Here is a 12,691-nt window from a genome sequence, read left to right on the forward strand (position 1 = left end):
GGTCTTGTTAAACCTTTGGGTATCATGTGGTTTTCGGTTAAATAACACTGAAAGGCTAGGGGAGACATCTGGCCGGAGTGCTGGGGGTGGTGACAAGGTCTGGCAAGGTCAGTGCGAGCATTCATATACGGAATTTGGCAGCGGCAGGAGCAGAACAGGTGCAGGCCCCAGGCAGGAGGTGCTAGAGGAGGAAGTTATTCCCGTTCCTGGGCACGAATGTGCTGGAGTAGTCAGTAGTGGAGAGACCCAGCACCAGTCAGGGGTGATGGAGAGTGTATGCAGTAGCTGGAGGGATTTGTGGCTGGTAGGAGAAGCGGCATTTGAAGCGCGTGGTATGGACAATGTCTGGACCTTGAGATTGCTTGAAGGCAGATGGTTACATCTATACATGGATGCATCCATAACTTGTCATTTGTGTAATGCCACACAGACCACGCTGTGTTTACAACGGAGTAAAACAGGATCAGAGCCTTGTTGTCACTGCACTGCTTTGTGTGGGACCTGGATCTCTTTCCCATGACAGTCAGTGAGAGAGATCATACTAAGAAAGCTTTGGCCCATGGTCTCCTTGCAGTTGTTTAGTACAAATAATTTGTATTTGTGTTTTACTTGCAGGTTGGGATGTTTAAGATTCATCCTGAAATTCCAGAATCACTGTCCGCTGAAACAAGAGCCTTTATTGTGCTCTGTTTTGAACCTGATCCTAGTAAACGTGTTACAGCATCTGATTTGCTCAGAGATTCCTTCCTGAAACAAGTAAACAAGGGCAAGAAAAGCAGAATTGCATTCAAGCCTTCAGGTAAGGAATTGTCAGCCAAATGCAAGTCAACATCATCATTAAGTGTTATATAAAAGATTGGAATCATTAAGCACTCTCTTTTACTAAGGACGATTACTTGTGCCAGGAAAGCAGCAGGTACTCAACTGTTGAAAGACCCTGTGATTTGTAATTAGACGTATTTAAACTTAACAATTCCCACGAAATACAGTGACTTGCTTATTTTGTGTTTTGCTTGCTGAAACCTCTCAACCCCATTTTTCCTCTCCTACAAAAACATGCCTCATTTATAGGAGATTAAAGTTAGAAAAATGACATTCAGTGAAGTCTTCCTAAAGCAGTTCTGCATTTTAGATTCACAATTATATACACTTCCAAGATCTGAATTTTAGAGTGTAGGTGCTTGGCACCTGGAAATGTGGCTCTATTAGGTGTTTGGGTCTACAAAGGTCAGCAGTTTCAAACTTCAGATGTATCTTGGCAATCTGGCACGTTGGTGCTGACGTGCCTGTTTAGTGGGTTGTTTTATCTGCCTAGCATGTGCTCCCCTCCTCAACGTATCAGCCGCTTTCTCAGTGATAACAAAGCTTAACACTAGACCTACCAAGTAAGTGGTGTTTGAAGGAACTGTCCGTTTAAACCCAGGGAAAGCCATTGGTCATGCTGTTTCTTTCCCCTCTGCACACACACATGCACACACTCCCAGTGCTAACTGGATTGCTTCACCCTTTGAGCTTTTTCACCCTCAGCAGGGAGCATTTGAAAGAAAGGAATGGAATTGTAGTGGGGAAGAAAGCTAGCAAAGGATTTGTAACATGTAGCTGAGTTGGTTTCACCAAGGGAATGGGCATCATCTCCCAACCTGAGCAGCACTGAGCTCTGCCATCTCTGCGGTTACACGGGGTAACGGGAGAGCTCACACTGCTCACGCAGGGTGGTGGCTGTCAGGAGCAATTGGGAGGCTACAGCCTTCTGCCCCACTGCATTAATGCTCTCCCGTGGCCTTTCCAGCCCTTGGCTGAGGACCTATTCCTGGAGGAATTGCATGGCATTAGAAAAGATGGAGCCTGCCTTATTAGCTGCCCCGGGAGCAACAGGCTCTTCCTCCTTTCCTCTCTTCTCCCACTCACTGATGAGGCTATGGGGTGCTCCCAGATGGGCTAAGGATCTGGTTAAGTACTGGGCTGTGGCAGAAAGCAAGCTGAGCGACACCCGTGGACATGAGCAGAGCGGGCAAGTGCTATGAAAACTCTGTTGGGTGAGGGGAAGAGAGAGACAACGTGGCTGCAGCCGAGCGTGTGCTTCGCTGCACTGGGCCTGGGGAAAGCCCTGCTGGCTGCTGCAGCCATCGCCGAGAACACTTGGGGGGCGTAAGGCAGGTCCTGGCCCAGCAGTTGCCACAATCCCAGCTGCAGCAGTTCACTGTGTCTTCCCTCTACTGTCTCCCTCACTGCCAATCTCCTCAGCTTTGTCCCCATCTTTCCATCCTCTCTCTATCAGGGACATTTTTTCTTTCCACTGATAAAGGCAGCCCAGGGCAAACATCAGCCCTTACTCTTGGGACAGCAACTTTCAATTTTCTGTACTGCTGAGACACCTCGAACCAGTTCGCACAGGGTGACCTATATTGTTTCATTTCTGTGACTCTTTAACCTCAGCCGTTTGAACATCAGCTGTGTACCATGGAGCCCGTCAAGAGCTTTCTGAACAGCTTTTAACTTCTAGCTGTCCCCCTCCCCCACCTCCACACGATCCACAGTGACAAGCATCAAAAAGCTTCACTGATATTTTAGCTCTGTGGATGCGTGCGCTCCGAGTTGACAGAACTTCTTCCTTACCTTTCCAACCACACAGCTGCAAACTGGCAATCAGGATTACAGCAAGCTCCCGGTATCGCTTATTTTTTTCATTTTTTCTGACTTTCAAGACGAATTGGAAAAGGGACAAGAGATTTCCTTTAGGCTACCGCTGAGGGTGAGGGTTCTTACTGAGGGCAAGGCAACACATGAGCGAGGGCGATGCCTCGGGGGTCAGAGAGGGTGCAAGAGGTGTCCCTCTTCTTCCCGGAGAGGGGGGTGAGGCACTGGAACCTGTTGCCCAGAGATGTTGTGGATGCCCCATCCCGGGATGTCTTCAAGGCCAGGCTGGATGAGGCTTTGAGCAACCTGGTCTAGTGGAAGGTGTCCCTGCCCATGGCAGGGGGGTTGGAACTAGATGGTCTTTAAGGTCCATTCCAACCCAAACCATTCTGTGATTCTATGATTCATTAAGACAGGCAGGCAGAGGTGAGGAGGGCGGGTAGCAGGGTGCTCTCTGCTTAAAGGTTTGGCTGTGGCAGAGCAGCTGAGCAGCTGATGGTAACCGAAGACCTTGATTCGGGCTCTTTATCCAGGCTGTCTATCCAGCTGCACTGCCTTGAGACACCAGCACCAGGGGGAGTGTGCGTGTGTGCGTGCGTGCGTGCGTGCAAGAGGGGACAACAAAACAGCCTTTCAGATGAGAATCCAGCTGCTTGCTGTCTTTGGATTCAGCAGTTAGCTCCTTCACACCTCTTATTGCTGGTGCATATAACGATTTTGAGCTGTATGGCTGCTTTCTGCCAACGTGGTCACTCTCCCTCAGCCATTCTACAAAACGAGGCCTTGGTATCACTGAGGATGATCACGGCTGCTGTAAGCACGTTGCCCTTTTCTGCCTGGCTCTGTTACATGTTTCACGATGTCTGTGCATAGATTACAATCGTAACACATCCCTCCCACTGCCGATCCACGGAGAACAGGCGGGCAGTAGCAGCAGTGAGCATGGCTCTGTTTCGCCAGACTCGGATGTACAGCATGACATGTTCTTCGAAAGGCCAAAGAGATCCATTTCAGAGATTCAGACAAAGCATCCCATTTCCCACTTACTAAGGTAAAGCATCTGCTTGTTGCTTGACACCCACAAGGGATTACGCGGATTTAATTCACATTATATTTTATCTGAGGGCAATTTTTTCACCTAATGACTTGATAAGCAGGTGTGTTAAACAGCCGGCGAGCTGCACAGGCGAGTTACCCATTAATTTAAATATTATCTATATTTAATTAATGAACAGTGATTCTTTCTCCTTAAGGTCTCCACATATTCGTATACTTCCTCCCTCTCCAATTAATAAATGTCAGTCGTCCTATTGACTGAGTGCATATGGATTTAGGAGTTAGCAGAAGAGCTGACACTTCCATGTACTCAGGAAAAAATGTGGGAAAGGGGCAGGAGAAAGGCAGTTCTGCTGCTCAGAGGGCACAAAGCAATACTTTCAGATGTATATATTTGAAAATACTTTTCAAATGAGTATGTTACAGTATGGGGCCAGAAAAAATGAGTAGTTATCTCCATCCAGGGTTTTCAGCTTTCCTCCCCAAAACTGAACCAGTGCTGGGTGACATTAATGCCAGCTTTGAAGCGGGATGAAATCAGTCACGTGCTTTCGGCTTCGCCGGCTTTATGCCAGCTGAAGAGCCGAGCCATCTCCTGTCTCAGAATTAGTGTGTAACAACCTGATCACTCCGCTGCTGTGGCGTACTCCCCTTTTAACCTGGGAGGTACCCTACTCGCCTCTGACGGTACTGCCGTGTTGCTAATGCTGAGGTCTCTCTCGTACCTGTGGCCTGGGTGCTGCGGCAGCGTGCCTGATGAGGGCTCAGCCTCGGAGGACAGGAGCACCTCTCCTTCTGTGGAGGATAAGGATTCCGGTCTGTTTCTGCTGCGGAAGGACAGCGAACGCCGAGCGATCCTATATAAAATCCTTAAGGAAGAACAGAACCAAGTTGCTTCCAATTTGCAGGACTGTATTGCACAGGTAATTTCACTTCAGCTCTCCTTTTCCTATGTCAAAAGGCAAATGACAAGCCAGGTAGTATTATGCCTTTTCTGAAAATCAAGATGTTTGGATTGTTCCTTCTCCGTTGTCTTTAACCTCTGCGCCCTGTAACGGTGTGAGCCATTTGCTGCTGTCTGGGTGGGTAGCAAACACCACCTTTTGCCAGCTGCTGGGCTCTGGGTTTTTTCTGAGGGGGAGTTTTGGGGCAGTTGATGTGGAGCTGAGGGGCTGAGGTTGGTGGGTTGTGGGTGGTTTTCATGGTTTTGCTGTTGTGTTTGGTTTGGGCTTTTAAGGACATGGAAATGAGTATGAGTTACTTTAAGGGTAGAGAACTGATCAGCGATTTTCAGTTCAAGGCATATGTACACAAGGTGCCAACAACACCTGAATCTTAGGAAGGCTAAGGTAAATTTCTGCAGAGAGAAGGGTTGAGTCGGAAGGTTTAATCACTGGAAGGAGGAGCAAGAAAAATCATGGTTTTGGTTAACCTATAGCCAAGCAGTGCCACACACCAGTAACACAGGTTGATCACAGAATGGTTTGGGTTGGAAGACCATCCAGTTCCAACCCCCCTACCATGGGCAGGGACACCTTCCACTAGTCCACCTTTCCTTCTCCATATCTGCTGCTGATGTGCCACAGACAGGATCTATTCTTACATGGTTTTTCACCGGGCTGAATTTGCACGAAGGGGAGCGTGCCGACTTGCTGCGTGTCCCCGGCCAGTCACTGTCCTGGGGTGAAGGCACCTGCGGCCTGGCTGCCGGGGGCCCTGCAGCTCGGGGGGCAGCTCCAGCCATGTAGAACTTCACAGGCCCAGGAGAAAGGCCCACAGACAAAGACTGGGGAAGTAATCAGAGTAAATTTCTGCTCTGGGCTTAAACTGCGAAACACCTTACAGCCTTACAGAGCACTGAATTCCTATGTGAGATCTTAGTCAGAAATAACCAGGGCTCTAAATATTTTCCAGGATAAAGAAGGATTATTTAGTATCAGCAAGTCCTACCTCGTCTCCAGCTGTTTTGCAGCACTGCTGTAATCATCTCTTTTCCATAATTTCTGTAACACTTCTCCATGTACCTTTTAATTACATGGATGGTTGTTCTTCCAGGCATTTGGATGCTTTAACTGTAGGGGTTATGGATTGCAAACCATAGAATGAACACTCAGGTCCTATCTCTGTGTAATCTCAGACCTGCTCTAGCTCATGACAAATGCACTTATGAACGTATTTTCTTGCCTAAGGAAATCCAATGCCTGCATAATGGGACATAAGTCCAGATTCAGCCTATGGAACAGATAGCATCTGAAAAATCTGGGTCTCTTAACCAACTCAGTCTGCTCTTTTTCAGAGGAGAGCTGCCCTCTGCAGTACATTGCAGAAATGTGTAGCTATTGGCTGGAACCTCTTCCATTTGTGACAGCCACAGTAGCAGTAGACTGACTATTTTTGAAAAAATGGATTACTGTTAAAAGATTTTTAGTTAGAAAAAGGTAGAAAATGAAGGCTTTACAGAAAGAATAGTCCTGTGATTTCTGTGCATCGGTGTGGAATGTACATGGGCAAAGCTATAATCTGTCACCCTAAAAATACTAATGCTACTAAGTGGATGTTTAATGACTCTGGGATGTACCCGATACACATTTATTATCTGTTCTTCAGAGCTCTGAAGAACTGCAGCTCTCAGTGGCCCACATCAAGCAAATTATTGGGATTTTAAGGGACTTCATACGCTCTCCAGAGCAGAGAGTGATGGCTTCTACCATATCCAAGTTGAAAATGGATTTGGACTTTGACAGCACTTCCATCAACCAGATTCATCTGGTCCTCTTCGGATTTCAGGATGCGGTGAGTTCCTTGCCTAGCGCAAGGGGAGAGGAATTTTTCCTGGACAGAGCTCACCCCAGGGGTTTGCAGTTTCCCCACTCTTCCCGACTCCTCTTCCTCCTTGTGCTGTACAGGGGCTTGAATGGCAGAGTCTGGGTACAGTCTGAAAGCTCTGGCCTAAACTGTCACATCTGCGGTTGAGACTTTCCAAGGCAGGAGGGTGTCAGTGACCCATGCAGCTGGTACCTGTGAACTTTGTCTGACCGTGGGAAAGCAAGATTCTCCTTCTTGAGGTGTAAGCGGATGTTGTTTACTTCCACTTCAACTTGCTTATTTATTTACAGGTGAACAAAGTATTAAGAAATCACTTAATAAGGCCCCACTGGATGTTTGCAATGGATAACATAATCCGCCGTGCGGTCCAGGCAGCCGTCACTATTCTTATTCCAGGTAAGTCAAAGCAGCTGAAAATAAATCTTTCTTTTAAAGGGCAGCTGTTCGCACCCCAGAGTTACAGCAAACAGAACAGTTTAGCTGTTTAATCCATCAGCGTGCCATTAACAGCATCCCACGTGCCACTACATCAAAGGCACAGGGTCAGAACATTGTACGGAGAGAAGCGTTGATCTGGGGGTTAAAGCCATACTTGCAGTACACAAGCACAGAATGAGGAGATAACCAATGGTTCTGGGCCACCAGCGCAGGCCAGCAAAGAACGAAAAAGGCAAATTAAATTCAATCCAAGCTGGAGCTTTTCTCCTAAGAAAGAAAATGACTCCGTGCAACATTTCAATGACATCCAAGGTGGGTAACACTGCACAGGTCTGGTTATGTGCTCTGAAAAATGGTGACTGAGCTGTGGAAGAGATGAAGAGAAGGGAACATGTTCCTACGAGTATGATTTTGGACTACAGCTGGATAGGAGGAAAAAAATCACCACCACCGAGAAGGAGGGGGAACAATGACTGTCTAGGAATAAGTCTGAGTTGGAAATGTGCAGGTAGTTTTGTAGCTCTGAAATGCTGAGCACCCCTTCCAGTATGAGAATGGTCTGAGAGCACATTGGTGAAACCTTTTGGTCCAAAGTTCCTTTGGCTTTCAGGCCAAATCAGCCAATTTTTTTAAGGACTTCATTTATAGGAGAAGAATGCCAGCTATCCTTTGGTGGGAAGAGTGGCCACCTGCAGCATATCGTGAAAGAACTGGGGTTAGAAATGCTACCTGGAAAAGAGGAAGGCTTCGTAAACTCTCCAGTCCAGGGCATTAGGGGAAAACAACTTTTAAAACCCCAAGCTTTCAAGGGTTTCTCATTAATATGTTTTATTAACTATATTATTGTTCATGTCATCACAAATGTGTTTGTCACCTCTACAGCTGTAATCTACAGGTACCTACTCTACTGGTACGCTGTAACTGGCTCTTAGTGCCGCTCGTTTTAGAACCGATGCCAGAGAAATCTCTGGTCCAGGTCGCACACGGCTTTGCTGCTCAGTGTTGTACGGAAGCACGTGGTGCAAGTGATCTGCTTCCTTGGCTGAAGCTCCCCCGCCTGCAGTAATTATGAACTTACCCCTGAAAACAGGCTTGTCCCCCAAGAAAAATCTCATTCTTGCACCATTTCCTTTTACCAGAGCTTCGAGCTCACTTTGAGCCAGCGTCAGAAGCTGAAGGCGGGGACAAGGACGGTGAGGAAGGGGAGGAGAGTTTCCAGCCCACTGAACAAAACGGGGCTGAGGATCCCGCCATCACGTCAGGAGTCAGCACCCTTAGTTCTGTGGTGTCACGTGAGGCTCAGCAGCAGCTCAGCCTGGAGTTGGGCAGGCTGAAACAGGAGACCTTAAGGTAACCCTCCTGTCAAGACCGTGGATATTTTTTCAGGCAGTCTTGGAAAAGCTCTCGGGCATCGCTTTCTACAGTGACCTCTACACATGGAGCGTAGATACTGCTCACCTACTATGGTTGGCTTGTGCTACAGCACACCTTCCAGGAACACAACTGGATTCGGAACACGCTGGCAGCACCAATACCACAACAGCCTCCAGTACAACTTGGTTCCTGTGTCATTTCAGTTGCAGAATGCCAAGCTGGATTTCTACTGTTAAGTAATTAGGCCTGTGCAACTGTGCCGGTTCCCTTCCTACTGCCCTGGCTCCTCAGATGCCACCTGACCCCGTGGCAGTGCCCTCAGAGCTGTTCCTGCAGGGAAAAGGCCAGAGCAGCTCTGGCCTGGCCCATGGGGCAGGCTGCCTGCTGAGGACACAGGGGGAGCTCAGCAGAGCCCCTGGCCCAGGTTACAGTCGTAGGCTGCTGCCAGTGTGTTAACAGCTGAAGGTCCCGTTCTTCACAGATACAATGTCAATCTGTGCTCAGCAAGTCCTTGGTGCAACATCAGGGTTGCACTGTTGGGCAATAAATTACAGTGTGAAGGCAGCAACTCTGCCCAGGGCAGCTGCAAAACAACAGGAGCAGAATTTACAGGCTATTTACTAAATTCTGCCAAGATGAAAGCCTCCAAGTGCCACCACTAAGCTGAGCCCCAGACCACCAGAATGACATCTGTTAGCCATAAAACATGTTACTTTGAGAGCGCCTCTCTCAGGCGTCTCTGCCCTTTGGTAGTCATTAAGAGCGCTAAATATTTTTTTCAGCTAGACTTGCTCTCAGTGCGGTTGTGTTCGATCTCTCTCGTATGCCAACAGGCTTTTGGAAACCCTTGTTCAGAAGGAGAGAGAGTACCAGACGCTCTTACGACAATCTCTGGAGCAAAAAACTCAGGAATTGCGCTCGCTTCGATTAAAACTTGAACCCGAAGGTAGGAGGAGCTGCTGCACACAAAAGCATCGTGTGCTGGTTTAAAGGATAAGAGACTGTCTAAGCGTCAGTAGTCTAAACAGCACCACTTCTGCCCTGGTTGTGGGGTGTATTAACCTGTATTTTTGTTTTCTGTTAAAGAGTCCCAGTGGGCTGCAGCACCCTCTAGAGAGAATGCAGACCCCGAGCTCACAAGCTGGCTGAAGCAACAAGGAGCAGACTCAGATACCATTAAGAGGGTAAAAAAAACCCAGTAAAAACAAACAGAAATTAATCATCTTTTAAAAAAAAAAATCAGTTTGTTTTCAATGAAGGAATATTAATTTAGGACTAAATTTGCCTTTTAGTTTGCTGAGGAAGATTATACACTAAGTGCTGTCCTTAATGATATCACTAAAGATGATCTGCGGTACCTTCAACTGCGGTAAGTACGTACGACTTAGTGCTTTGTTAAGAGCTTAATTAAAAGGAGTTTGTAAAAGAACTTCTTCAGAAGCTGGGTTATTCAAACAGGTCAATGAGAGCAGCAACTGACGTGAATTTCATCTCTGATTTTCTGTTGGAGTTGTTCCCCTCTTCACCCACGCAGCGTAACAACTCCTCCCAGCGTGCTTCCAGCCATCTAAGCTTTGGCGCTTGTCAAGGCTGGGAGCTATTTCCGCCCCCTTCAGGCTGATGTCATCGCATGCAAACTGCCATAAAGGACTTACTTCTGCTACCCATTATCTTAAGTCCATCATCACAACCGGCAAGAGCAGTGTTTTGTTCTACATACTGTCGCAACTGGTGGGTCCTTGGGATTGCCAGATGTTACCCCTCGCTCGCTTGAAAGCGATGGCGACGAGGGAGTTTTCCCTGACTGCTCTCCCCTTCTTCTTCATACAGGGGCGGGCTCCTCTGCAAAATTTGGAATGCAGTATTAAAGCACCGACAAACATCAGTGCAGAAGGTCAACGCTTCAGAGGGAGAATGTGTAATGGGAATAAACGAATGAAAGCTACATTCCTACCACCTAAATTATTGGATGTATATACCTACGTACAGCGGCCTTGCAGGTTGTGGACAGTCGCGTAGCTTGTTGCCCACCAGTGCCCTCGCTGTGCCTAGTAACCGCTCCTCAGTTGGTGTCAGCGCCCTTAGGTTAGTTATGCCCGCGCCCCGCAGAAGGCAAACGCCTGGCGATGTCACGCAGAGCGCTAGCGGAGGGCAAAATCCCTTTTCCACAAGTCCGGCACCACACGCCTGAACAGGGTTCAGCACTGTGGAAAGTGTGAACTTGAGGTGTGTTACAGCTCTGCCGGCTGATGGTTGGAGGGGACAGCCTCATGTGCATGTCACCTCTTCGCAGAGGAGGGTACAGAGCTTTCTGTAGTAAAGCTACTCTCCCTAAGAAAAACCTGGTGTCATGTTGTCATTTAGTAACTCTTCCGCAGCAAGAACAGAGCATGGAAACGGCTTTTTTGGGAAAGCAGTTCATCAAACAAAGCAGAGAGGCCACTAGATAAGTGGTATTTAAGTTTAATAATGGGTTTTGATTTTTTTTCTTTACACTGTACATAACACAGCAATCCAAAGAAAAGTCAATAAAGCAAATATATAGCAATTTAAATAAACTGCTGCTTTCTCTTAATTGAGCTCCCGACACAACATTCACCTTGTTTAAGAAAACCCATACTGCAGTGGATTTCCAAAATTTTTTCTTCGAGCTTTTAAATAAGCTTAACGTTTGTTTCCGAGTCATTACAGTCCTGCAAATGCACTCACCTATTCTCATGAGTAAGTTATGCTGCCAAGAAGACCTTTAGCTGACAGACTTGTACCTTATCCACTGGTTTGGGCCACGCACCTCAAAGGGTGGCTCATTGAAGTAGATGTGGTTACCTAGTTCTTCCAACGGGGGCTCGGGGTCAGTGGTGGCAAACTGAGCGGCTTCCTCGATCTCCTTCCTGACCGCCACATCAATTTCCTAACCAAAAAAATGGGTGCTCGTTAGAAGACAGCTCTGAAAAAGCTGCACAATTTGGATTTAAAGGCAATGATTAAGTACTGGACAGAATTAGCATTAACACTGCCTATAAACATGAACTAAAAGCCTGTGAAAACAGAATTCCTACTAAACTGCATACTATTCCTACTATCCTTTGGGATAGCACCAGTAACTTACTGACAGAAGAACAGGACCCCACTGAGCCTCAGCGCCCAAAAGCAAAAGGCTCTTCCAGCAGGGTACGACTTGGTCTGCAACAAAACCCCACCTTCATCAACACAAGCGACATTAGAACAAGCTCCCAATAACGCCCCAGAACAAGTGACACGCTGCCCCCATGACATGCTTTTCAGAGGTCACTCCTGGGTGAATGCCCAAGAGCTGCCTAAGCAGCAACCCAAAGCCGTACCTTTAGCTCTTCAATGCTAGCCAGGTTATTGTTGACCATTCTGTCCTTCAGCAAAGTGATAGGATCGCTTTTGCTTCTCACTTCTTGAATTTCTTCTCTGGTACGATAGCTAGGAGCAAGACAAGCAAAGACATCAGCTTCTTCAGGGGTATCCTTGAAGAGACAACAGGTTCTGGACACAGCTCCCTTTTAGGAAAAGGGCGTGGCCAAGGAACTGTCGGGAATGCAGTGAAGGTACAGCAACATCCATCACTCAGAGGGTAGCACAGAACAGAACACCACTTGGATCCGTAAGCGGCAACTGAGCTGGAGTAGCTCCAGACTCCAGTACAAAGTAGGCATGGAAAGGGGAACAATCCCAGCCCGAGACAGTTACAAGGGGCCATACTTCCTCCTTCTCATCTCCTCTAAGCTGGGGCAGACTTGCTGCCAGCTTCCAGTTCACTACAAGGTTCGTGTGGAGCTGGGGTACACCTCTAATTCACATCGACCCATTTGTCAGCTGGCACAATGCCAGAGTCTTTTTGGCACCTCTCTGTATTTTTAAGAAGTGTTCCACTTGACTAGTGTCATAGTTTAACCTTATCTGGCAATGAAGTACCACAGTCGCTCACCTCCCCTCCCCCAGTGCAGGAGAGAGTCCAGGAAAGCTCGTAAAGTTAATAACTATTCAATAATATAAATGAAAATTATAGTGGTACTAACAACACTACTAAGTATTTAAAATAATAGAAAATAGACCATATGATACAACCACTCACCACCTACCAACTGACAATCAGGTCCTGAGTGTGAGAATCTGAGAGCCAGACAGCCCCAGAGCAGGGAGAAAACCTGCTGCCCCACCCACTAACAAAAGAAGCTGCCCTGCCACTAACCACCTCACCAAGAGCTAACCCACCCAGGTATTAAGCTAGCTTTAAGCCTTAATGACCCCCCCAGGCCACTTCCTGCCTCCAAACTGCACATGCTTAACACCCAGCCTGATCACTGAGCCTCACCTACCACAGAATCACAGA

General features: G+C 47.4%; 1 protein-coding gene across 1 annotated transcript; it reads left to right on the plus strand.

Annotated features, from left to right (window-relative positions):
• Nucleotides 1-615: 615 nt before the first annotated feature.
• Nucleotides 616-10,270, plus strand: LOC104517249 (mitogen-activated protein kinase kinase kinase 15-like; the record flags this gene model as incomplete). The annotated part of the gene is made up of 10 exons (XM_010161847.1): nt 616-799; nt 3,511-3,688; nt 4,442-4,616; nt 6,301-6,486; nt 6,810-6,915; nt 8,097-8,307; nt 9,165-9,277; nt 9,418-9,515; nt 9,624-9,700; nt 10,162-10,270. Coding segments are annotated over 10 exons (1,437 nt in total), but the record flags the coding sequence as incomplete, so codon positions are not given.
• Between the last annotated feature and the right edge of the window lie 2,421 nt (nt 10,271-12,691).

Source organism: Eurypyga helias, unplaced genomic scaffold, assembly GCF_000690775.1.
Source record: "Eurypyga helias isolate BGI_N326 unplaced genomic scaffold, ASM69077v1 scaffold4082, whole genome shotgun sequence".
NCBI classification, from domain to species: Eukaryota; Metazoa; Chordata; class Aves; order Eurypygiformes; family Eurypygidae; genus Eurypyga; species Eurypyga helias.